Genomic DNA, 27807 nt, shown 5'->3' on the forward strand with positions numbered 1-27807 from the left:
ATGTGTGGTTCTTGAAATTCTTCTTTGAGTTGGTTGTAAGAGCTTACTAGTTCCCTCAATATATGAGTAAAATACCATTTTGGCTTGTTTTATAATTGCATGAATGCCACAGTTATATCCTTGTTGGTCAAATGAGTTTGTAAAATTTGTATTGTTTGAGTTTGCTCACTTTTAGTGTTAAAAAATGGCACAGGGCAGCGCCAGGTAAGTGATCTGTGAAATTGCAAATTACCTACCTGCTTGGGAAGGACCATTGTCTTGCTGATGTTTACTGGAGGAGAGGTTTTGTGCCAGAAAGGTTTTGAATATGAGAGGAGGCAAAGAAGGGAGGAAGCCAGTATGTGAAGAAAGAAAGAAGCCAGTTTGTGCAAAGGGAGAGAAGTCATGTTTGAGAGGAAGAACAGAGAGAATGAAGGTGTGCAGTTGGGGAATCAGAGCTGAGGGGCTTTGAGAGCCCTACTGAGGCTTGTGGGGGGGCTTTGATTCTAGGAGAAACTAGAGGAGATTCTCCTGGTTGTGGAATCGGAGAATGTGTCAGGGCTTTGGGAGTCCTGTGTGTTTGCTTGTCAGCCAGTGTGAGACTTCAATAAAGAAACGGACCACCGATTTTTGGCTCCAGTTTCTTTTACTGCCTGACTGAATCCCATGGGAACCTGCATCTGTGTGGCCATGACGGCTGCAATTACTGGCCATACAATCCTCTTTTAAAAACTATTCTTTAACAGTGTATGTAAAGTAGCCCTGGGTGACAGCATTCATAAGGGTAACCATAATTTTTGTTGTCTAAATTGTGAGAACAGGGCCATGGGCCTGTGGCTCACCCCAAGAGTGTGGATGTCAGGGTCCGCCTTCCTGCCTGTTCTTTCTCCCTCTATTCCTTAACAAATATTTATTAAAATTGTACTATGAGCCAGACCTGGTGTTGGTTGTCAAGGATACAAAGCTAAAGAAGTCCAGAAGTTGCTCTCAAAGGGACTATAATCTAGTAGAAAATGTAACCAAAATGCCAAAATGACTTTAATAATACATTGCAGGTATAAGAAAAATGATTTGAAATACAGATAATGGGCAGGCAAACAATTCTATTGGGAAAGGAATCTGTAGAGGTTCCTAAGGAGGTGATATCTTTGGTGTTTGTTATTTTATCAGTACTGCCATTTTAAATTTCAGCAGTGCCTACATAAATCACTGCAGTGGATTAGAGAAAGAAGATACCCTTCCAACCCTCTTCCCCTGGTAACCAAGAGAAACACTAGCAGTCCTAGCAACACTTAATAAGAGAGTATTTGTAATTCTCAAAACATGTTTCTTTGGTATAGTTAAAACTATACTTGTTTGCTACTATTATTTTCTCATCACTAAACTTGTGCTGCCTAGAAGTTTCAAGTTGTCTCTGGCAGTGGTGGGCCTATAAAAATTAAGAGATGACATTATAGTTTTAAAGATTCACAATGATAATTAACATAATAAAGGCTCTGAGACCCTCTGTGGTAAAGAAATCTGTTTAACCTTTCATTAACACGCAGTAGTCTCCTTAGTTGCAGGGGATTTGTTCCAAAACCCCCAGTGAATGCCTGAAACTAGGATAGTACCAAACTATATATACTATTTTTTCCTATACATATATGCTCATGATAAAATTTAACTTATAAATTAGGCATATGTTGGGCAGATAAAATATATTATGCTCACTTTGTTAAAGACGGCGCTGCCCACGAGGAGGCCGTCGCCCAGGTGATATTAATGTGTGTCTCTGTGGGCAGGTAGAATTTTTGTAGCCTGGGGTTTGGTTTTGGGATTAAGCCTTTCCCACCCTTTTTGATGTGGGGTGGTACAATCCAATCATGCCTCAGAGAAGTGACTTTGTACTAGAGACTTTCCTATTTTGTATATTGGATTAGAGGTTGTGAAGCTACAATATAAAATGGGGGCAGAACGAGAGCTTGCTCTCTTGGTTCCTGGGATGATTAGCATGAGAGAGCAGAGGGAGCAGAATAGAGAGCAGAAAGAGGCCATGTGGCCAGGAGAAGCAGCCAAGATGGCGGAGTGCTGAGTGAGATGCCAGTTTGTGCAGAGTTTGTGCAGGGAGAAGGAAGGAGATGGGGAACTGAGGAGAATAAGTCTGGTGAGCTAGAAACCTTTGATTCTAGGAAACTCAGATAAGTCAGTAGCTTTGTGAGCACTGAATGTGAGTGGGTTTTGGAGCCCAGTGTGTGTTTTTACTTGCCCGCCGGGTGCAAGCTAGAATTAAAGATGACAGCCCATCAGTTCTTGGCTCCATTGTTTCTTTACTGACTGTCCGAATCCAATGCGAACCTGCATGGGCTGGGCGGCTCTGATGGTGGCCCTGGCCGTGGCCACTGGCTTTACAGCACATATAGAATTAATAACAATAACTTGTAACAAAATAGAACAATAATGACAATACAGTGTAACAAAAGTTACACCAATGTGACATTATTATGTAAAATAAGGGTTACTTGAACACTAGCACTGTGATATTGTGACTGTTGATCTCATAACCAAGAAGGCTATTAAGTGACTGACTAAGTGGGTTCCTGAGCTAATTTGCACATTCCAGGAGCCCACCTTGCTCTCAGCCCTCAGGAGTCAATCCCTAAGCATGTTTAAAAGAGCCAGTTTTTTCAATTCCCCAGGGTACAACCAGTTCAAACCCAGATTATGGGGTGGGAGGGAGTTTCTGTGCTTCTATATACTTTAAGGTATACTATGTGGAAGCCAAGATGGTCACTACAGAGGCTTGTCAGTCTAGCCTCGAAGAAGGATACAACTGGTTAGTGGGAGGAACCAACTCAAGCTCGTGAAATTTTAAAGAAATTGATTGGGTGGCTTAAGGAAAGCTAGACCTTCCCAGTCTGAAAATATAAACAAGGGTTTAACAGAGATCTGGCCCTTTTTCTCTCTGCCTTCCTGCTTGGGGACCCACTTGCCCCATTTGATCCTATGCGTGGGCTGGCAGCTGCCTGTGGCCTGGGCCCTGTATGGTCTCCCAAGTACAGGCTTTGAGCAGTACCTGAACTGGACAAGCTTTGATATGGACTAAACCATTGTGCAGGATAACTGGACGTTGGTCTTTACGCTGGGCTTAGTGAAGACAAGACTGGACTTTTTCCTTGGCAGGACAGTTGGAGATAAGACACTGAATACCTGTGAGCAACCTTCTATTTTAACACCGAATAAATATTACTATACAAACCTAAGCTTCTCCAAACACAGGTCCTATAAAGCGCTTTGTGTGTGTGTGTGTGTGTGTGTGTGTTTCTGAAGTTGGAAACGAGGAGGTAGTCAGATAGACTCCCGCATGCGCCCGACCGGGATCCACCTGGCATGCCCACCAGGGGGCGATGCTCTGCCCATCTAGGGCATTGCTCTGTTGCAACCAGAGTCATTCTAGCGCCTGAGGCAGAGGCCACAGAGCCATCCTCAGCGCCCAGGCCATCTTTGCTCCAGTTGAGCCTTGGCTGCAGGAGGGGAAGAGAAAGAGAGGAAGGAGAGGGGGAGGGGTGGAGAAGCAGATGGGTGCCTGTCCTGTGTGCCCTGGCCGGGAATTGAACCTGAGACTCCTGCACACCAGGCCGAAACTCTACCACTGAGCCATCTGGCCTGGGCCTAAAGTGCTTTTTATGCAACTTCATACAAGGACCACATTTCCACCAGCATCAAAAACATGGAACGTGAAACCATGGATCAGAGGGCACTACTTGTACCTTGTTCTTAAAATTATCTGGATATAGGGCACGTATCACACAGGTCATTTATTCACACTTAGGGACACAAGTATTTCATGGAATATGATTTAGGAAATCTTAGAAGAGAAGAATATAACTGGAATTTCTATACTTGAGATAGTTCTAAGGGTTTAGAAGGCTTCACGGAAGAAGGAAACTTGAGTTAGGCTATGAAGGCATAAACTAGGTACAATATTTCTTCATGTCCCCTTATAATAACTGCATAGGAAGGCATGTTTTTACTAGGAAGGCATTATTTTGAAGATCTCTGGGACATGGGGGACTAATAATAAAATGAAAGCATAAATAGGTATGAGCTTTCTTCTGAGGAAAGCCTAAGTTTCTCCCTAGAGTTTTCAGTTATGACATCGAACTGAATTCTGCTAAAGGCTCTAGGAGTATAGTAAATGAACAGAAGGTTTGTAAGGACAAAAATGATGCCTATGTCTTTGGGTACATTGTATAATAGGAGATGTTGCAAAACAAACCCAGGACAGAAGGTAGTAATGTTAGAAAAGAAAATAAGAAAGCAAGATGCTATGAATGAAAGTCTCCATTCAGTGAACATAGACAAATAACACATGCCAAAGGGTCCTTACTCAAAGAGCAAAGGAAATGAGTTCTATATTTATTCAAATGTAACCTTGATGAAATGTTGCTTTATGGGAAGACTTTCACATAGTGTTCAGAACCAGGGCTGTGGTTCCTAGGAGCATGGTCTGTTTATCTCCCCAGCACAGATAGTAAGGAGAAAAGAGGATGCAGTCACTGCATGCACCTTGTCATTCAGAAATTTCACATTTAGTGTTGATCTTTTGCAGGAGCCTTGAAGGAGTAGGAGAGTGGAATTTGTATTTGGCTGATGCTTGGGTTTGAAGGATCTAGACGTGAGGCTGATATGTGGGAGTGAACGTCTTAGCTATTAAAATCCACTATCCACAGCTCAGTGCTGCTGAGTTGCTCTTCATTTCTTATAGTAAGTATGTTGGAGGAAAGAATGTCTTAGAGGGGAATTTGTGAATGCGGAGTTTTTAAAGCCTTTGCGATATTTCCCTTATGCCTGTGGAGAGTGAATTATCCTCCATTGGTTCTAAACATGAAAATTTAAGACTCAACTTCTTATTGTTCCTCTGCAACCTGCACCCTAGGCCTCAAACATTTCTGATCTGCTTAGGTGTTTTACTTAGACTGGTGCAAATTAGCAGAAAATAATTGGCAAAATAACACATTGGGACAGGTCATATCCTCCTCATTCAGGAAAGGAATTTTCAATCAGAGGACCAGGGAGAAGTTGGCTGTTTCATGCTGGGAAGGATAAAATGTCAGCTGGCTGGGATTTTCTCTATGTTTGGCCCTGTCCTGGCTGATATTTTCTCCACAGACTTGGATGGACAAAGGCAGAAAGCATATTTTTCGAATGTGCAGTTGAGCCAAAGCTGAAATTATTGGATGACAGAATTTGGCTCTAGAAAGGTCTTGGCAGTCTGGAATGGTGGGTCAAAATTTACAGGATCAGATGACAAAGAGAAAAAAAGTCTTTTATTTATGATAAAATGTTTTTTACAAAGTACAGAATAGGGGTGACTTAGCTTAACATCAGTAAAATTTAAAAAGCTCTAAAGGTTTATTCACTATTAAGCTCAACATGATTTAGTAAGCGAGGGGGAAGCTATCAAAGCTAATGAAATCTTATCATGTGTTAATATAAGTCAAGGGTCGGGAAACTTTTGGGCTGAGAGAGCCATGAACTCCACATATTTTAAAATGTAATTCTGTGAGAGCCATACAACAACCCATGTACATTATACATTATCCAATAAAAATTTGGTGTTTTCCTGTAGGACAGCTGTGGTTGGCTCCAGCCACCCACAACCATGAACATGAGCGGTAGGAAATGAATGGGTTGTAATCCATGAGAATGTTTTATATTTTTAATGTTATTATTTTTTTATTTAAGATTTGTCTGCAAGCCAGATGCAGCCATCAAAAGAGCCACATCTGGCTCGTGAGCCATAGGTTCCTTACCCCTGATATGAGTAATCAGGTTAAGACAAAAGAATGCAATAGAGCAACAGAGAACAATATCATCTACTAGTTAGAACAAATCAGGAACATTAGAGCCATTCCTAATTCATTCCTAGACTTCATTGCTTATGAAAAGTATGAAAGATAAAGGGTATGCAGAGGTAGGCAAGCAGGATTTTGTAAGGCCTAGGGACAAGTTATTTAATGAACAGCTGCAATGACTTCACACAGCATGATAGTTTTCTTCTATGTCTGAAGGGCTATCATATACAAAAAGAAACACTATAGTAGTTTCAAAGGACAGAAGGGGAACCAACACATAGCTACAAATATCAGAGAGCAGATTTTCAGTCCAATCTAAAGACAACCTTTCTAACAATAATGCATCTTCAAAATTGGAGCTATTGCTTTTGGGTTAATGAGGTTTCATTACTGGCCATTCAGTGGTGGCCAGTTGACTATGGGCCAACCACACTGCAGATGGCATCTTTCTATATGAGCAGAAGGGAGATGTTGAGTTATATTTCCAATTCTTAGATTTTAAACTCCTCTCACCTCTTTGACTCTCTCTTACTTTGAAATGTGCTAGAAAATGTAATTTTCCACCTTGCTTCTGTGCTATGTAATTTTTGCATAGATTATTTAACCTCATAGAATATCAGTTCATTTATTTGTAGACTGGGAACAGAAATAGGCTCCGTGCCTGACTGCAGTGTGGTAAAGATGAAATTAATTTCCCTGTCTGTAACAGCTTTGTAACCTCTAAAGATCTTTCTACTTGTAAGAAAATATGCTTAATTGGTAGAATAACTCCTCAAACTCCAGCTCTGCTTTGTTCCCTGCCCCCAGCGTTTTACTGGATATTTATTTTCATGTTTCTGCCACCATACCTAACTCCAATGAGCAATAGGAAAATGACCTGCCTGCCTAATTTGCTGTTTTTCTCAGTGGAACCATTCTTTTCCCAGACTTGGCTGATACCTGAGTCACCCTGGGCTCCTCCCTTACTCTTGCTTCAATTTCAGTTGCCAAGTTCCAGTGAGTCCGTTTCTTGTGTCACTCGTGTTCACCTTTCACTCTCTAATCCTATGGCCACCACCCTGGTGAAGACCCTCATCATCTTATTCATTTAATAACTATAACTGATTGCTGTGACTATAATCGTAATTCATTCAGCCCATCTTGCACATTGCTGTAAACTTTCCAGTGCTAAAACGGTGCTCTGGCATGCCATATGCTTTCAAAATCATCAACAGCTCCTCGTTTATAGAATCCACTGAGGATGCAAAAGGACATCTGTACTTTCAACCCAAAACTCATTTTTCACTGTTTTACTATGCAAGCCTCCAGTTCAATCCAGTTTGGTAAGTAGAATGGTCTAGTCACTGATTCCTAGCTGGCTGGTCTTATGCCTTTCTATGGTGAAATTCTTCCTCCCTGATTATGTTCAAGTCAGGGGTCATCCTCCAAGGAAAAGGTGTCTTTCCTACCCCGCCTGTTAGCTCCCTTCCATCCCATCAAGGCCACTCCTTCGGCTTTTCCCTATCCCTTGAGTTTAAAGTGCTGGCTTACTCCTCTAAGCTTTCCCACTGTTTGGGCCCTCGGTTATCATCATCCTGTTCCATCCCTTACCCTGTTGTCTTGTCTTACAAGTTAACACATATCATTATCTTATGTAATTATTATTATTATTATTATTTGTATTTTTCTGAAGTGAGAAGCGGGGAGGCAGACAGACAGACTCCCACATGCACCTGATTGGGATCCACCCGGCATGCCCACCAACGGGCAATGCTTGGCCCATCTGGGGTGTTGTTCCATTGCAACCAGAGCCATTCCAGTGCCTGAGGTGGAGGCTTGGAGCCATCCTCAGCACCCGGGCCAACTTTTGCTCCAGTGGAGCCTTGGATGCAGGAAGGGAAGAGAGAGAGAGAGAGAAAGTAGAGGGGAGGGGTGGAGAAGCAGATGGGCTCTTCTCCTGTGTGCCCTGCCCGGGAACTGAACCTGGGACTTCCACACACCAGGCAGACACTCTACCACTGAACCAACTGGCCAGGGCCTCATTATCTAATTTTTAATGTGATTTTTCCATCTTTAAATGCACAGTAGGAACTCCTTGAGAGAAGGATTAGCAGTTTCCCAGAGGGACGTCTCAGAAAATACTGGAGAATCTTAGGGTGATTATGCCCTTTATACTGATAAGTTGCTGTGCACCGAAAACCAAAAGGCTGGAGCACAAGGCCTAGAGGATTTGAACTATTGTTTGGGGCAAATAATTAGATATAATAGATAGTTTCACTGAGAGAATAAAAGGTTTATTAAGGAAGGAGGAAAAAAACTGGTCATTAGTTCACATGGGATGTTGAGTTTAACAGTAGAGAGGGCCTCCTTTAAAATAAGCCAGTTCTCAGGCCATGTTGTTACTACATTTAAAGAGCTTTCCATGTGACAGAAACTGTTGTACTTGTTTTATATGTGATAACTCATTTCTGACAATGACCCTTTTTATCCTATTTTTATTTCCATAGGAGAGGACAATAACTTGTGTTCTCGAGTTTCTCTTTCTTTTTTTTTTTTTTTTTTTTTTTTTGTATTTTTCTGAAGCTGGAAACAGGAGAGATAGTCAGACAGACTCCCACATGCGCCCGACCGGGATCCACCTGGCACACCCACTCGGGGCGACGCTCTGCCCACCAGGGGGCGATGCTCTGCCCCTCCGGGGCATCGCTCTGCCTCGACCAGAGCCACTCTAGTGCCTGGGGCAGAGGCCAAGGAGCCATCCCCAGCGCCCGGGCCATCTTTGCTCCAATGGAGCCTTGCTGCGGGAGGGGAAGAGAGAGACAGAGAGGAAGGAGTGGGGGGTGGAGAAGCAAATGGGCGCTTCTCCTATGTGCCCTGGCCGGGAATCGAACCCGGGTCCCCCGCACGCCAGGCCGACGCTCTACAGCTGAGCCAACAGGCCAGGTCCGAGTTTCTCTTTCTTAATCACCCACTATCCTGCTACTCTAAATGCCAGCAGTATAATTCTCCACATAGTTTCAAGTATTTCATTTATATTTGTATTTGTATTCATTTTCTGATATTTGTAACATCTTCAATCCATTATAGTAACATATTTGCTTTGCTAATGTAAGGTTGCCTGGTGTAAAGCATTATTATTATTACATCTGAATGGGGACTGAAAAGGACTAGATATAAAGTATCATCTTATCTTGAAAAAATAGCTATTTTCTGTATTTTTGTATTCTTCATTAAACTGCAAACAAACAAACAAACAAACAACCCAGAGCACTGCAGACCTGATTATAATCTGTGAGAGGAAAAAAATAGTACTGCTAAATAAAAAATAAAAAAAAGAAATCAGGATAAATATTTTCTGCGTGTTTAGCAAGACATTCCTTTTATAATTCCAATTAAAAACTTTCTAAATTCTTCAACTCCTCATATATGTCCTATATTTGAAGATCTTTCACAATCTATTTTTACTGACTGATGAGAACATGCTAATGTTTCTTCACGAGTTTGCAGGAAGAATTTACTTTTTTTGGCTACATATACTATTTTGGTAGTGATTTCTCCTTATCATATTTTCCCTTACAATGCCTGAATCATAATTTTAGTACATTCAGGCAGATAATTTAATCTGCAAATTTAGATACAATAATAATCTGTCCTTAGAAACTGAGGTTTACGTTTAAGAAAATTATTTGATAGATAGTTTAAAAACTATTTTCTACTATACCTGGAGTCCTCTTTTCTATACCAGATCAAATTTAGCCATCCCCTCCCTTTTACCACTAAACTGAAGTTCAGATTCTTTACCTTGATGTTGAAACCTCGGTATTTTGGCTCCACCCCGACAATCCACTTTTGTTCCCTATAATACACAACCAGTCAGGCTCTGTTCCTCTCCACTGGACTGTTGGAGATTTTTTTATTTTTGGTCCAAAGTGAGAAGCGGGGGTGGGGAGTGAGGGATAGAGGGGGAGGTCGGCAGAAAGACTCCCTCATTCACCCTACTGGGATCCACCTGAAATGCCCACCAGGGGGTGATGCTCTGCCCATCTGGGGTGTTGCTCTGCTGCAACCAGAGCCATTCTAGCACCTGAGGAGGAGGTCATGGACCCATCCTCAGTGCCCGGGCCAACCTTGCTCGCATAGAGACTTGGCTGCGGGAGGGGAAAAGAAAGATAGAGAGGAAGGAAAGGGAGAAGGGTGGAGGAGCAGATGGGCACCTCTCTTGTGTGCCCTGGCCAGGAATCAACCTGGAACTTCCACACACTGGGCCAATGCTCTACTATTGAACCAACCGGCCAAGGTCTATTGGAGATATTTAGGCTGACCCACATCTTGCAATCCACTCAGGTTGTCTCTCAGCCTACAATGATATTCCCCCTTGTTTTTTCTCAATTTTTACCCTTTAAATTCCAAATTTTCCCTCTCTGGGAAACTTTCCCTTAGGTACTCACAAAGAATTTATCACCCTTTCCGCCCTCCCCGCCACTTTGTCCACCTGTTTTATTTTATCAGTTGTGAATGTTTTTGTTCATAAGTCAAGATCAAGGTCTTTCTTATCTCCAGCCACCTCTTCATTGCTCACCATATTTTCTGCATACAGGAAAGCTTCAAATCATAATGTTTGAATGATAATACTCAAAAAACTAGGTAAGGCACTGTGTTCTTCTCGGAGCAGCTGTATTTTAAATAATGCAAAAACATACTTATAATGATTAAAAAAAGAAGATGCTGAGCAGCAGCCACTGAGGTTGCCTGGTGAATAATGGCTAACAGTAGGGGGAAGGCCTCAGCCTGGGCAAGAACCGCAGGGTAACGTCACACATCCTGCTATTTGTCTAGAATCCTGAGCACCAGAACTGTTGTTACCTGGGATTAAGTTAGAAAGGAAGAAGTAAATTCCAAAGCTATATTTAAGTAGATATTCATCTTTCATCCAAATTCTTTCCTTTAACCAAGAAATACATTTCTAGAGGGCCCTGATCTATATGTTTACTATTTTTAAAACCCTGTATCATCACTGCAGGCAGTCAAACACATCTGCAGCAAACATTACAGTGCGTGTGCGTGTCCAAATGACAAATGGTCCAGGGCAACTGGAAGTTTGGGCAAAATCGAACCCACCTGCTTTTTTTTTTTTTCTGGGTATTTAAAACTTCATTGTAAAATAACTTGGGGATTGTTCACAATTTAAGTATGTCCAGAAATCTGGGGATTTCATGCTCAGGCTGAGTCCTTGCTGCTGAAAAAAAAAATGTCTCCTGTTTCTCCTTGAAAGAAAGAAACTCACATGTCAGGGAATCTAAAATCAGTCTGGAGTCTTCCTGACATGTGGTCTGAGACTCAAAAGCTCAAGTGGGAACCCTTCAAATTAGGGCTTCCCAGTTGGCCTTGGCCTTTCTTTTAGCTTGTACATACTGATGAAGTTGTTGGCTATCTGACTCAGAGCTGTCGTCTTTCTACTCTGATTTTCAAATACTATTGATCTGGCTGTGTTGGCAGGTGAACGGAATGTCTCAAAGCCCAACCATGCTAGCTGCAGCTTATCATTGTAACTTCTGTTACTTGTACCATAGTCTAACCTTTTGGCATATAATTAAAACTACATGCGTCTGGTATGAGAAAATGTCCAACAAAAATGTTATCACTTAAGAGAGTTAATATTGTTTCAGTAATATTTGCATAGAGGTGGAAGGATTTCAAATTATTTTTAAAGAATTGGGAAATAATCTAAATAATTGCAACATGGTATTTTAATTTAGAAATAATTAATCACTCTAAAGAAATATCATCCATTTTGGCCTGTTACATTTTATCCACACTTTGTTAACATTCAGTGAAATAATGTGACATAGAAACAAGGACATTGACTATAGAGTTTGGAATGCTTTCTCAGCTCTGTCAACTACTAGCAAGTCTATGGCCTTAGACAAACCATTTAAACCCCCTTACTCATTCTTTTCTCCTCTATAAAGTGTGAATAATTATTCGTGACTTATCTAATATCCAGGATATTTATAAGAACCAGGCAAGTTTTATAAAAAAATATTAACTCTCCCAAGTAATAACATTTTTACTGAACATTTTCTCATACCAGACATATGTAGTTTTAATTGTAAGCAGAAAGGTTAGATTACAGTACAACAGAAGATACAGTGATGTGCTGCAGCTAGCAGGTATACATTTGAAAGGTATTAGAAAAAATTAAAAACAGTTTATCAGTCTATACTCTATAAACTCCATAACATTCTTCTTCTTTTCTTACTCCCAGTTTGTTTGCTTCAATGGAGCTCGAAAGAAATGAGGGCTCCTCTCTTCAGCAGCCTTTGGGTGTTAGGCTGCTTAGCATCTGCTGCTTCTAAGAACACCTTTCTCATGAGGTCTCTGCTTGTCTTATAGTGCTTCCCTTGGTGGGCACCAGGCAAATGGTGGGGTTATACCGTATTTCCCTATGTATAAGATTTTCCCATGTATAAAATGCATCTTAATTTTGAGGCCTGAAATTTGAAAAAAAGGTAAGTGTGAAAAATCGGGAAATGCAAATAAAAAAATCTACAACCACTGTATAAGACACACTCAGTTTTTAGACCCCAAATTTTTTGAAAAAGGGTTTATCTTATACATGGGGAAATACGGTAATTATTTTAAGTAGTTTTTTTGTTTGTTTGTTTGTTGTTGATTTTTTACAGAGACAGAGAGAGCGTCAGAGAGAGGGATAGATAGGGACTGACTGGCAGACAGGAACGGAGAGAGAAGAGGAGCATCAATGATCAGTTTTTTGTTGTAGCACTTTAGTTGTTCATTGATTGCTTTCTCATATGTGCCTTTACCTTGGGGCTACAGCAGACCGAGTAACCCCTTGCTCAAGCCAGCGACCTTGGGTCCACGCTGGTGAGCTTTTTTGCTCAAACCAGATGAGCCCATGCTCAATCTGGCAGCCTCGGCGGGGTCTCGAATCTGGGTCCTCCGCACCCTAATCTGACTCTGTCTACTGTGCCACTGCCTGGTCAGGCTGAGTAGTATTCTAAGTAGTATTCTTCTTTCTCCTGAATTGTTTTGTAGTCAACATGAGAATCACTGCTTCATATGAGACAGTCAGGACAGTCAGTAGGGGCAACTTGCAGCTGCATCAAGATAAGGGGAGTCCCGGCTTTGGCTAACTGATGACATGGACATTGAAAGCAGACATCAGGAGAGTGCCTCAGCAGATGGGCAGGCATTGGGGATAAGAGAGTCGAATAGCAGGCCTAGCACAAAGGCCCCTGAAAAAGAGATGGCTTCACAGAAGTTGGGGACTAGAGGGACTGGAGACCTGACCTCAAACTCTGAGGCTCAGGAGTACCAGCATTGGACTACAGTCCTAGAATAACAATATAATGACACACACAGAGCCATTTATTGACATAAGACAAGTCTTAAAGAGCAGGGCAAGTAGTGGAGGCTGAATTAAAAGATCACCACAGATGACCTAACAGGAAGATGGGATAGTTGAGCTGTCAAGATAAAGATTAGCTTGGGGGTCAGGATTGTCCTAGAGTTTGGGCAGAACTCAGTCTACAGGTATTGGTCACGTGTCCTGACCAAGAGTAATTAGAAAACCATTGGGGTTGTGGACAGGAACCTAGTCTGTTAATACTTTGAATGTCATTCCTTATTTTCACAGAACATATTTTCCTTTCTCTCTAAAGTCATACATTGACCTATAAAATCCACGAAGGGCTGAATTTAGAATCTAAAAATTGTATTTTTCTTCCTCTTCATGGTACACTTCAGAGTTTCTTTTTTTCAGCTAGCATGTCCCTATATATAGCCATTAGTGCTGCTATAACTTGAAAGGCCAGTCGTTTCTCATTCACATTTTTTTGAAAATAATTTTTAAAAAGAACTGGTTTTTCACTTTTCATGTTTTTCATTTCTTTCTGAAATTTATTTTTTAAAATTTCCACACATCCAGACAATACTCTTGCTGTATCTTTAGAAATTCTATTTCTGTAATCTCACAGTCTAAAATAACACTCCCCAGTTTCCATCAGGTGTTACAAAACTTTCACCTCACAGATTTCATCGTGTAGTTTTTGACCTTGAAGATGTAGAAGATAGCCTCTTATTAAATGCTAACACTGCAAAACAAAAGTTATGAGGTGGTAGTTTTGTGAAGGTGTCCAGTTGTTATACAGGTAGAACTCTGTTCTAATGAGAATCACTAGAATGTCTGTTCCCAACCAGTGAGACTATTTCATACTCAGAAACAGCTCCTGGTAGCTGACACTTTTTGCTACACTGTTCAAGCATTCTGGGTAATATATAGATGCTTGCCAAAGTGAAGTGTAGAGACATTAGATACAGTTTAAATTTACAAGGCAAATTAATATTTCACTCTTTAAAAGCCTTAGTATATAAGTAAAAAATTTATGTACATAAATATGTAGGGTATCAATAAAAACAAAGAAATTCTACAATAAAATTTGAGATCTGCCCACATTCAGCCCACACTATAACTTTTGGTCAACCTTTGGCTATGAAAAATTGATGCACATAACACAATGTCTTTGAGTTTTGAGTGGAAAATTATTGTTCTAAGAGAAAGGAAAAGATCAATCTTTTAAAAACCATTTCAACCTACATAAAATAAATTCTGTTAACCTCAGATCCCCTGATACATCCTTTCACTGGGCTTTGGGGATAGTACATGTCTTTCTCTGAAAACACATGTTACAACATAGGGTTCACACACGTTTCCTAGAAGATAGACAGAGGAGGCAAGTAAAAGGGCAGAGTAATGTGGATAATAATAAGATGGTCTGGGATGAATCTGACACACATCAGGAATGCATCTATACACTGTGCTATAGATGGCACAGCTTTATAGATATACATCTGGGCTACCTTTCCCCGGGGGTAAAGGGGGGATGCTGGATGCATATTCAGAGGCACTGTAACCTTACCTTGATGGTAGCCAGGACCACTTCCATTATGGTGCAATGTCTCAGCGTCAGACCCTTGGCATCCTCTCGAATCATGTGCTCCTGTTAAACAGGTTAATTGCTTATAAAATAACCAGTTCATTAATTTAACAACTATTTTTAAACAAAATCTGTATAATCCTTATATGCAAACATTTCTATTTGTAATTTCTTCTTCCTATCAACACTTCAGATGATTATTTTGTCATATATTTAATAAATATCCATTTTGCCAAAAGAAATGCTAAATGTTTACTTAAAGAGTAATACTTGAATTCATATGGGGCTTTTTCCCCCCACTTATAGAACTTAATGTAAGAATAAAAGAAAGAAATCTGAAAAATGAGTCAAAGATTTTTCCCCTTAATTCCTTGCTTTATATTATTTTACACTAAAGGAGGTCAGTTACGAAAGGGATTGATTGTAGAGGTGATTTTAGCCTCTCTCAATTACTACTGGTAGTAGGTGCTTTAAATATAATGCCTCCAATGTATTCTTCCCTGGAGCCCCTTAATGCTTAGTCTTTACTAGAAAAGAGTTAACTGAATTTAGGTCTAGGTAGTTTCAATATTTCAAAATCATTTTTCAATATATTAGAACTGATTTCAATATTTTACAATGGATTTTTCTTATTGTTCAATGTGCATTGTCTCAAACCATCATTCAAAGCTTCTTTAGGGAAATGATGATAGAAAATTGAAGACAATAATAAAGGAAATAGAAATTTGTCTACAATAAACATTTAAAAAATTCCCAATCTCCCAAATTAATACAATCTTCCCCAGGCTGCCAGTACTCTAGTCAAAAAGACCCAACACATATTTATTGAGTGTTCATTATGTGCCAGTACTATTCCAGGGGACTGAGATACATTGTTCAACAATAAAAGACTTTTGCCCTAAAATTCTACTTCTATAAGTGCCTTTGTGCGAGTTAGAGGAAAAGCCCGTGTGGGTGGACACCAGTCTGACAATGCATGGCTTGATGAATGGATCAGTGCGTTTGGTCAGTAATAGAGGGTGTCTCGCTTTCTATGGGACACAGCTCCACATCAGCACATGTGGCTTGGCAAGTGGAGCACGGGCTTTATTTTGAAGATCGTTTGTTATCTTAGCCAGGCACTCTGTGCTGTTCACACATTGTGCAGTCACAGTTAGCGGCTCCTCTTCCAGTCCTAACCCTTATGTGGTTATTTAGTAGATGCTATGACTTCCGGAGGGTGGTTTCTGTGTCTTACTTCTGCAGCCTGCCAGTGCCCATTTCAGCAATTATCACCTGCTAGCCATGCTATATATTTTTGGTATAATTGGATTGTACTTCTTTTAGCTTATCTTGTAAAGTTCAACGTGCTTAAATAGAATCATGCTCCTCTGAATATTGTTGAAACCACGGTATAATACCTCACAGATCCATGGTATACACATCAACGCCCTGCTGTGTCTTTCTAATATAGGGATTTCAACTCAAACATATAAATTCATTTAATATTTTTTAAACATAAATATTAAATAACCATTGAGACTCAAAGAGTAATAAGGAATGTTTCCTGAATTGCAGGGAGAAATGCTTAGGGCAAGTAAATACAAATATTTTACATTAAATAAATCTCTGGCTTCATCAGCCTTGACTAGGTTTACAATGTGGTCACATTTTTTTAAAGACTTTATTCATTTTTGGAAGAGAGAGAAAGCAAGACAGAGCGAGAGAGAGAGAGAGAGAGAGAGAGAGAGAGAGAGAGAAGGGGGGTGGCGAGGAGCAGGAAGCATCAATTCCCATATGTGCCTTGACCGGGCAAGCCCAAGGTTTTAAATTGGTGACCTCAGCATTCCAGATCAATGCTTTATCCACTGTGCCACCACAGGCCAGGCCTTGTATTTTTTTTTAATAGATGCTGATAAATAATATATGTGGTGCTGTAGAAAAATATAATTTTTGCTAGAAATAATTTTCTGGGGTTAAACAATAGCTCATTCAAATAAAGGAATCTCTGAAAGAGGCTGGCAATGAGTTATTGCCCAATAAGTTACTGCTTGCTTGCAGTAAATCATAGTCCCAGATATATTTTTATTAATTGGTTTGATATTGTATCTGCTGTCCATAAAATATATTCACTTAAAAAATTATGACAAATCTGATACCATTAAATACTAAAAGTTGGGTGTACATAATATACACTATGAAGTTCCAGAAACATGACATAATAAATATATATCAAACTTCTGAACAAATATGTGCTTTATGAATCCATTCAAAATTGTAGTTCCCTCATTGTTCTGTTTTCCTTGATCCTGTGTTCTTTTAAGTAAGGTTGTTATTTGTTAATATTTCTACATATATAGGATTTCTAATTTTATCCATCAGTACAGTAATTTTAAATAGCACTTTCCTGGTGGATCAAATCTGCTTTCCAACTAATTATAGGCCCATGGACTAAAAAATATTTGGTAGTGACATTTTAGTAAAATAAGGGGAAATATCAAGTTCTTTATTAAGGCTAAATTTAAAATTTTTGCATATGATTACAGATGCTTTGTTGCTCTGTAATCCAAGTAATAATTAAATAAACTTATAATTCAAAAATTTATAAAATCAAGAATGAATAATAGAACAATATGATACAGAACTCAGTTATTTTTTATCACCCGTGGAGAGCCAGATTCTGTTTTTAGTCCTTCAGATTATTTCAGTGTTAATGAAATTTCCTTTTTATGACATTTATTCACAATTTGCTATTAGATCATTATAATCAAAAGAGAATTTATTGAACTGATGAAATTTGGGATCTGCAAAGGAAACCTAGTCTATGTTTTTGGTGGACTTTGATTTTTCCCACCTAGTATGCGTCCTTCTGGGGAGCCAGTTCCCATCTTATAAAACTCGGAGTTTTATAAGATTTGAACAGGTCTGATTGTACCCTCAGCTCAGGAGTGAGCATGTGAGTTAAGCTAAATGGGCATATGTCACTTCTCAGGCCACAGTGGTTGGCTTGGGAATGATGATAACACTCCGTCAGAGCTGATGATGTGCCCGTGAACTTTGCTGGAATTCCTTGCATCAAGATGAGTATTCTCTCTACAAGATTCCAAGGTCAAAGATGTTAGATACGGAACAGAGATGATTCCTCTTATCACGAAGGGGGGTTTGTTACAGTAATATGTCAAGTAAGGAAACAGCAGAGCTGAGAGATAATAACTGGGTTCTATAACATTATTTGAGTTCCTAATCAAGCAGTTGTGGACACCAGAGTTATCCCAGAACTACAGAAATTCATGTAGAAATAAAATCCTTCCTTACGTTAGCCTGGCTCTTCATCACCTGAAACTGATACATTTCTAGCTGATACAATGGTCCATTCAGGAGACTGAAGCTCAGGGAGTTGGAGGCTGTTTACTAATATCATACAGATGCAAGAAGCATGGGGAGGGCCATTTCTTTCTTTCTTTCTTTCTTTCTTTCTTTCTTTCTTTCTTTCTTTCTTTCTTTCTTTCTTTCTTTCTTTCTTTCTTTCTTTCTTTCTTTCTTTCCTTTCTTTTTTTCTTTCTTTCTTTCTTTCTTTCTTTCTTTCTTTCTTTCTTTCTTTCTTTCTTTCTTTCTTTCTTTCTTTCTTTCTTTTTTTGTAATGAAACACTACAATGTTTTACCTTCATGGTTTTATTATGAGAAACTTCAACACTGTGTAAACCCAATTTTCAAAGTAAAAACTAGAAATCCCAGGAAGGTAATAAGAGGGATAGAAAAAGAGAGATCTAAGATACAAAACAATAGTTTGGCTGTGACATCTACCTTTCCTTTAAACTATCAAAATCACTGGAGTCCTGTAAAAACAAATGTAGGTGATAGTTATATCTTCTAAATGGATTATTGGCTTTTTTTTCCCCCTAAGGAAGACAATAATGTAGGTGATAAAATAGGATTTTGAAATTATAGGACAGCTATTTCATCTCAGGAAGTAATCACACAGTCAAATGGATTATCCCCCCTCTGTGTTTTACACATGAAACAATCACCGGGATACCTAACTCTGAGCTGCCAGCTGGGGAAGGAGGCAGACAGCTCTTTCTGTGGGAGGAGCATCCTCTTTGCGGTTACTGTGCAAAGATAGTAGATGCATTATCTCACTTATCCTCCCAACAATCCTATGAAACAATTGTTAAACGTTTCTGCATTTACCAAGACCACATCTGAAGATTTAGAAGGTGAAATGTTTGGCCTAGTGTCACCATAGTTGGAAGCAGCTGAGGTGGAACTGGAACCAAGGTGGTCTGTGTCTGGCACCCACCTCCATGCTACACTATATTCTAATCCACAAAAATGAAACCAGACATGCATTCTGACTATAGGGACAATGTGGGCCTATATGCGGTCCATTGAAGAAGGAATAAATGGATGAAAGAATATGTGATATGTACATACAATAAAATATCATTTGGCCTTTAAGATAAAGGAAATCCTGTCATATGTAATAACATGGATAAATCCAGAGAACATTATGATAAATGAAATAAGCCAGCCACAGAAGATTAATATGTATTTTAACCAGTCAAGTTTTTTTTTTCTAACTATTCAAGTGCCTAACACAGCTACAAAGTATTGTGGATCTCAAACAGTGATAAAGGACAGGGTTATTTAGTCAGGAAATTCTCCTTTATAATGGCATTGAGTATATTGACAAGTTTAATGTCTGCTTTGATGAGTTTCATGTTCCAAATTATGTGTGTGTGTGTGTGTGTGTGTTTTTTACCTATAAGCCTTCTCTAGATTTTATTGAATTTCCATGAAATGTTCCATTTTGCCTTTATTCAAAGCCGGGTTTATAAATGAAAAAAAAAAAAATGTTCTCTAATTTACTCCAAATGCAGTAATGCTACAACACAAAGTCAAAATGCTACAACCTAAAGTAAAAAAAAATGCCCAGTTACCATATCAATTGTAAAATGTAAAAAACATGGAGGAAAAAAAAAAACAAAGAAAAACTCAGTCCTTCAACTTTGACTTGATTCAATTCACCCTCTGAGCAGATTGTGAGGTCACAGACACACATGCTTTTAGTCCTGCCATGGTAGCTACCGTTACTGGTAGGAGGATGGTTTCTTGCAGAGCTGTAGTAAGCTCATAACTTTTCACAGACAGCCAGAACTTTCTAAAATTCTTATTACCTTCAATTTGGATAATTGTCCAAGATCTTTAGCAGCGATAAAAATCATCTGGGGTCCCTAGAAATACACATAAAAAAAGAGAGAACATTGAGTCTTAAAAGCTTTAGTTATAGTCATGATAGAAATGTGGTTGATAGAGAATTTGCTTTATTTTCCTATAATATCTTTGAGTTTTATGCCAGATGCCCTTAATAGGTTCATTTTACAGATTGGTTCAAAGATACCTAGTAGTGCTAGCATTATAACTTTCCTCCTAAGTATCACCCTTCTGTAGGTGTTAAGTCTGAGTTACTGAAAGAGTTGCCGCTCATATAGCCAGTTTGATAGAGCATAGGGATTATATCAGTGAGCTTTAAGTTTTATTATTTTACTTTCATTAGAGAAAACTCCTTTACTCCATTCTTTCCCAAGATAAATGTATAAAAAAAATTTCAAGTGCAGCACTAAAGAAGGTGGACATGTTCCTCTTAAAAGCTGTACAATCTATCGGAGACCTGCCCTTTTGAGTCCTCCCTCAGCTGGATCCTCTTCCTGGGACCTGATGGTCCTGGAAAGAGTTTGAAAACAACCAGAATAAGCCATCCAACACACTATTAAATGAAAAACTAGATGCATATATGTTGGTAAATGTGACAGAAGAAGTACAAAATTTGACTAAGTTCATTAGTATCCCAGGATATTTTCACAGTTAGGAAAAGCAACCATTCTGGAGTTACCATATCCAATGTTTAGTGGAGCCTATACATTCATTAAGAAATTAAAAACTACAAAGTTCACGAGAATAGAAATCATATCTAATTTTATTCAGATTTTATCTCCAGCACGAACACCGTACCTAGTACATAATAGAAGCACAAAGAACACGTATCAAATGAATGAATAAATCATATAATTTCATACTTAGAGATCTCAATGCTAGAGAAAACTGAGGTGATAGTACACTTTCCTAGGGAAGGCTTGTATCAAAACTGAAATAAAGTATATAGTATTTCTGCTATAAAATGAGCTATGCATCCTTGAAAAACCTTGTACTATACAAAACTGTGCATTAGAAATAGTAGGGTTCACAGGGAAAATACCAGTGGGCTCATGCAATTTTGTTACCAAATAACTGTCAAGAACAATAAATGCTAGTTGGGGAGATAGCTTGCAGGTTGCTCAGTGAGGCTGGTAGATGATTCAGGGAAAACTAAAAATGCAAAAAATGAAACAAAACAAAAAACAAATGAACAACAACAAAGCAATAGAGTACAATTATGGGCTGATACTACACTATACAAGCACAGTGGAAGGGGCCTGCCAGGTGTGAGCCATACAAGGCACATCTTTCTGGGAAGAAGACCTGTGGGCAAGTAGTTCCTCTCCCCGCTTTAATTTTTTTTTTAATTAGAGATGAAAGGGCTCCTGCCTATGTTGTAATCAAGCTCAGTGCTTCCCTTTTCTGAAGTTTATAGTCCTTCTATTATATTCCAGAGCCTCTCACCTAGGATGATTTTCATATAAACCAACCTAACTTCCAGATTATATTGCTATCATTCCCCTTTTAACCAATTACATGGTCACTCAATGGTCTCACAGAAATGCTTTATGCATTGTAGCAGAACAGGTTTGTCTACACACACACACACACACACACACACACACACACACACACACACACAGAAACACTGAGATAGCTACACTATACATTCCCGGAATGAAAGCAAACTTAAAGTAATTTGTATTTTACTACCCATTGTTGGCAGTAAATCAACAAAACCATATGTGTCTTCGCATCTTGAAACACTTTTACAAGAAAACATTTTCTATATAATTTCATTGGGTAAATATGAGCTGAGTGTGCATAATTATGGCTCAATACACATTTTTGTTTAGTTTTGTAATTAATCAGTATTTATATCAGCTTGTCTTCTTCACAGAAAAAAAATTACACTGTAACAGGTGCCTGCTAGGACTATTTTTTCCTTTCATGGCTCAGGATATAAGAACTGAGATACCTAGCACTGTGTGTCTATTTAGCCACTGTCTAACATTGCTGCCAAAATGTTCTCTCTGGTTCTTTTTTCATTCATTGTGTATGACACAGCCATGTGCTTCAAATCCTCTAGAAAGTGTCTCTTCTATTAACCTCCAGGAAGGAAGGTCATAGAGGAAAGCAAAATGTAAAGAATAAAAGAATTCCATGTGGCAGTGCTGGGTTTATCTTCTTAAACTATAAGATTTCAGAGAGAAACATAGTGGAGATGTTCTAGCCTAAATCTCTATCTCTGGACATTCACAGCAAAATTAAATTAAAAAATTTATGTGTATAGACCAGATAACTCTATAAGTTGAACTTTGATCCTTTTTTTTTTAAGAGAGAAAGTTTGACTGCTACCACCACTATAAAAAGAAACTGATTTGTATAGGACACTGTTATTTAAATGATCATTATTAAGACATTGTTTACTAAACACTTTTTCCCAAAGGGCATTTGTAGGTCAAATAAGTTTGCAAATATGATGTATATGTTTGCTCGCTTATAGTTTGCATTGGGTGAGGGGAACAGGCTGTAAGCAGGCAGGGTCCTTATAGCCTAGGCTTAGATTTAAGACTAGGCTTATCCCACCCTTTTAATACTAAGATCTTCTTAATGCTGAGTTTCTCCCCACACCCTTGACTATTGCATGATGTAGGGTTGTGCATTCTTATGAGGAATCCCATTTATGCCTCAGAAAAGTGACTTTGTATCAGAGACTTCCCTATTTGTATATTGGCTTTGTATGAGAGACTTCCTTATTTGTATATTGGCTTAAAGGTTTTGATTTCTACATTATAAAATGGGTCAGACCAGGAGGTCTTCTTCTCAGTTCCTGAAATTAGCATTGCATAGAAGAGGTAGCCAAGATGGTGGAGTGCTGAAGGAGAAGCCAGTTTGTGCAGAGTTTGTGCAGAGAGAAGGAGATGGGAAACAAAGGTGAATAAGGCTGGTGAGGTAGAAACCTTTGATTCTAGGAATCTCGGATGATTTTGTGGCTTTGGGAGCCCTGAATAGAAAGGGAAGTGTTTACCCACTGTGTGTATTTCTTGCCCACCAGGTACAAGCTAGGATTAAAGAGAATGGCCCACCAGTTCTTGGCTCCATTGTTTCATTACCGTCTGTCTGAATCAAATGTGAACCTGCACGGGCCAGACGGCTGTGATGGTGGCCGCAGCTACTGGACATACATTTGGCATAGTCTGTGGCAGGATTTGACACAGGTTGGTATGGAGCTAACACCACCTTTGAGTGGTGGAGTAGAGGACTGGCTGCTGCTATGGTTGCCCATGGCTGTCCTTTTGGGGACTGTAGGCTGCCTGACCTTTACAGCCATGCATGAGGAAATCGAGAGCTCTGTGGAGGAGGCTGCCTGGGACCTGCAAACCGAGCAGTGGAAGGAGCTGGAGAAAATGTGGGAGAAAAAGATGCCAACCCTGAAGCTGGAGCTAGCACTGGAGGAGGCCTACCAGGTTTGCGAGATTTGCTTGGAAATGGAGCAGCTGCTGGAGAAGGAATCACAGGTTTGTGAGTTGCAGATTGCCATGGACGTTGTGGAGAGCCAGTAGCAGTGGGAGGCCAGGGCTTGAGGCCAGGGCCAGGGCTGCAAGGCCTGTGGAGCAGAAGGCGGCGGTGGCCCAGGGCTCAAGCCCTGCATTAGCAGCTGGTATTTTCAGTTCCTCTTTGGAGGATGAGGAAAATTGGGCTGGAGTTGTGATCTACAGTCTCCATAAGATGAGAGCCCAGTAGCAAGGAGTTCCTACTACGCCTCTGGTAGGTCTGCAATTTTGGGATATAGGGGTGGATGCCATCATGCTCTCCAGAGCAGAGATGGAAATGCTGACTGCCATTGCCATGTGCTCCTCCTTGGGAGAGTGTAAGACCTGCCAGGACGGCAGGGATAAGGGGGGTGGATGAGGCCCCATGTGTGTGGACTGATTCCTGGACGACGACTGGAGTGGGCACTGGCTCTTTTGTTGAATAGACTTACGGATTTTGGACAATTTGAAATACTCTGATGAGGATGGGGGGCGACTTTGTTGGAGGCCCTTCTCCTGCCTCGGGAAGCTTTTCAAATGGCAAGAAAGAAATCCGAGGACATTTTGCGCTTTTGGCAAAATGCTCAGAGACTGGTGAAATGTACCTTTGTAATTGCTGAGAATGTTTGATTTGTGCTGTTGTTGCAATTTGTGTAATGTGCCTAATTTCCTTGTGCAGGAATACCTGTGCGTTAGATTGTAAGCGAGTGAAAGAGGAGGAATGTGGGTCAAATAAGTTTGCAAATATGATGTATATGTTTGCTCTCTTATACTTTGCATTAGGTGTAGGGGACAGGCTATAAGCAGGCAGGGTCCTTATAGCCTAAGGCAGGGGTCGAGAATCTTTTTGGCTGAGAGAGCCATAATGCCACATATTTTAAAATGTAATTCCGTGAAAGTCATACAACGACCCATGTATGTTATGCATTATCCAATAAAAATTTGGTGTTGTCCCGGAGGACAGCTGCGATTGGCTCCACTAACCTGCAACCATGAACATGAGCAGTAGGAAATGAATGGATTGTAATATATGAGAATGTTTTATATTTTTAATGTTATTATTGTTTTAATTAAAGATTTGTCTGCGAGCCAGATGCAGCCATCAAAAGATCCACATCTGTCTTGCGAGCCATAGGTTCCTGACCCCTGGCCTAAGGCTTAGTTTTAAGACTAGGCCTTTCCCTCCCTTTTAATACTAAGATCTTCTCAATGCTGAGCTTTTCCCCACCCCCTTGACTGTTATGATGTGGGGTGGTGCACTCTTATGAGGAATCCCATTTATGCCTCAGATAAGTGGCTTTGTATCAGAGACTTCCTTATTTGTATATTGGCTTAAAGGTTTTGATTTCTACACTATAAAATGGGTCAGACCAGGAGCTCTTCTTCTCAGTTCCTGAAATTAGCATTGCATACGAGAGGTAACCAAGATGGTAGAGTGCTGAAGGAGAAGCCAGTTTGTGCAGAGAGAAGGAAATGGGGAACAGAGGTGAATAAGGCTGGTGAGGTAGAAAACTTTGATTCTAGGAAACTCGGATGAGTCAGTGGCTTTGGGAGCCCTAAATGGAAAGGGAAGTGCTTTCCCACAGTGTGTATTTCTTGTCCACTGGGTGCAAGCTAGGATTAAAGATAATGGCCCACCAGTTCTTGGCTCTGTTGTTTCATTACTGTTTGTCCAAATCAAATGCAAACCTGCACGGGCCAGGTGGCTGTAATGGTGGCCGTGGCTCCTGGCCATACAGCATTTAATAAATATTTCATCTAGATCAAATCCATTTGAGATTCCAAGATGGCCATGGAGTAGGCAGACATTGCAGCAGCCACCTCCCTGGACCAAATTGGAATACAACTTAATTTAAGAACAACCATCATGTAAAACCAACTTTAGGCAAAATGAAGAGGACTCTACTATAACTAAGGAACACAGAAGAAGTCACAATGAGTCTGGTAGGAAGTGCATAGACGCGGTGGGGGCTGCCCCTCTCCTGGAAGCGAGAGGTGGAGGAGTGCCCAGAAGGAATCCCACTGCAGGGAGAGGGACCCTGAGAGGTGGGGGGCCTCATCCCCAGGCTCAGAGCCTCAGCTTGGAGCCCCAGTGTTGGGAGGAGGCAACCATACAGCATTAGTGGTGAAAAGAGCAGGGCTACCGTCTGTGGAGAGGAGACAGCTTTCAGAGTAGCAAACTCAGCCTTCAAGGGCCTGCACAAAAAATCTTGCTTGAGGCCACTTGCCTAGGGCTTGGGGACGAGAGCGCTGAGAGAACTGGAGTTGCATGGAGTTGGAGGCATGGGGGGGGGGGAGAGATGGGGAAGACATGGTTAAGGTGACTAGACCTGAACACCTGTGCTGAGTCATTCTCCAGGGCTAAAGTGGACATATACAGGGGAGAAGTGATCCTTTTGTCCCACATCAGTCTGTGGAAAGGCAGCTGCCCCACACCTGGAAATCTTTCCATATCCAGCCAGGGGAAAGGCTCCTTTGGAAATTGAAGAAGCAGGGGGCAGGATAGTGACTGGGTTTGGGTTTCTGGTGAGATCAGGGCTACACCTCCCCCCTCCACTGCTGAGAGCATGCCCTGCCCCCAGAGAGCTCGAGGGCAGGTCACACCTTTGGAACTCAGAGGACACACCCACCACACTCCTGTGGCAAAACTCCACCGAAATATGTAAAAAAAAATCTGGATAGAGTGAAAACTGGGACCAAGAGCAATCCATACCCACTGTCCCCGCACTAATCCCTGGAGTTTCCTGCTGGGCAATGTGAGTAGCTAGCAATTACAGACAGCAGGAAAAGAAAATCAGAAGAACTCACTTTCCTGTGGCTCACCTTGTTGGGGAGAAATAAAATTCAGGTATCCAGCAGAGGTTGTAGGATTAGGCCCTGGAGTAGGGGCCATATTCCCTGTACTGAATTACAGCTAAGAGACCCCTTAAGTAGAGGATTCCACTAATGTCAGAGTCTCAACCTCAGCTGCCCTAACCCAATAAGTTTGCAATATGTGCAGGGGTAGGTTAGGTGAGGCCAGTCGGGCCCACACTACAATCTCTCAACAGAGGACTCTGGAAAGATGAGGCAGCTGCAAGAGGAGCTGGAACACTGAAAAGTGGGGTATATCTTTCAGAGCTTGCAGCTTATACCGATCTGCTGACAGCTCTAAGCAGGAGGAAGCTGATCCTTCTAGACAGGTTGGCCCCTCCCACAATACCCAGGCACAGAAACCACCCACACAAACAGCAAAAGGAGCAGTAGCTAATGACAAGTAGCCCACAGCAGTTAACAAACAACAGATGATGCCAACCCAAGAAGATCTAGAACCAACACAACCAATAGCAAGAAGCAGAAAACTTAAACCCTGGACTCAGCTATTCAAACAGCACACCCAAAGGAGCAGTCCATACATAGAAAAAATGGGAAGACAGAGAAATGCAACCCAAATGACTCAATAAGAGAAATCCCCAGAAATAGAACTGAATGAGATGGAAATAACCAAATTACCAGATGCGGAGTTTAAAATAATGCTTTTTAGAATGCTCAAAGATCTTAGAGCAACAATGGATGGACATAATGAGCACCTACATAAAGAGATAGCAAGCATCAAAAAGGACAATAAAATCATAAAAATGAATCAGTCAGAAATGACAAATACAATGTCAGAAATGAAGACTACACTAGAAGGAATTAAAAGCAGGCTGGATGAAGCAGAGGGTTGAATCAGTGATTTTGAGAACAAGATAAATGAAAGCACAGAAGCAGAGTATCAAAAAGAAAAGAGGCTCAAAAAGTCTGAGGAAACTCTAAGAGAGCTCTGTGACAACATAAAGAGAAACAACATCTGCATCATAGGGGTTCCTGAAGAAGAAGAGAAAGAACAAGGGATGGAGAACCTGACTGAAGAAAGCAGAGCTGAAAATTCCTTAAATTGATGAAGGAAAAAGTCATACAAGTTCAAGAAGCACAGAGAATCCCATTAAAGAGGAAGCCAAAGAGGGCTACACCAAGACACATCATAATTAAAATACCAAAATTAAGAGATAAAGAAAGAATACTAAAAGCTGCAAGAGAATATCAGTCAATTACCTACAGAAGAGCTCACATAAGGATGACATCTGACTTTTCAACAGAAACACTTGAGGCCAAAGGGAATGGCAAGAGATATTTAAAGTAATGCAAAACAAGAGCCTACAACCAGGACTTCTTTATCCAGGAAAGTTATCATTTAAAATTGAAGGAGAAAAAAAAAGCTTCCCAGACCAAAAACAAACAAACAAACAAAAAAAACAAAACAAAACAAAAAAACAACCAAAACTAAAGTAATTCATTACAACTAAACCAGTGCTACAAGAAATG

At 40.3% G+C, this 27807-nt stretch overlaps 1 protein-coding gene across 1 annotated transcript in view; it reads right to left on the minus strand.

Annotated features, from left to right (window-relative positions):
* The window catches only part of UNC13C (unc-13 homolog C), a 650594-nt gene that overhangs the window by 79481 nt on the left and 543306 nt on the right, over window positions 1-27807 (minus strand). The window contains exons 27-28 of the mRNA XM_066342502.1: window positions 19909-19965; window positions 14735-14815 (exon numbers count right to left, since the gene is read on the minus strand). Coding sequence (XP_066198599.1) covers window positions 14735-14815; window positions 19909-19965 — 138 coding nt within the window. The remainder of the gene's footprint in view (window positions 1-14734; window positions 14816-19908; window positions 19966-27807) is intronic.

This window comes from Saccopteryx leptura, chromosome 6 (genome assembly GCF_036850995.1).
Source record: "Saccopteryx leptura isolate mSacLep1 chromosome 6, mSacLep1_pri_phased_curated, whole genome shotgun sequence".
Lineage (NCBI taxonomy): Eukaryota > Metazoa > Chordata > Mammalia > Chiroptera > Emballonuridae > Saccopteryx > Saccopteryx leptura.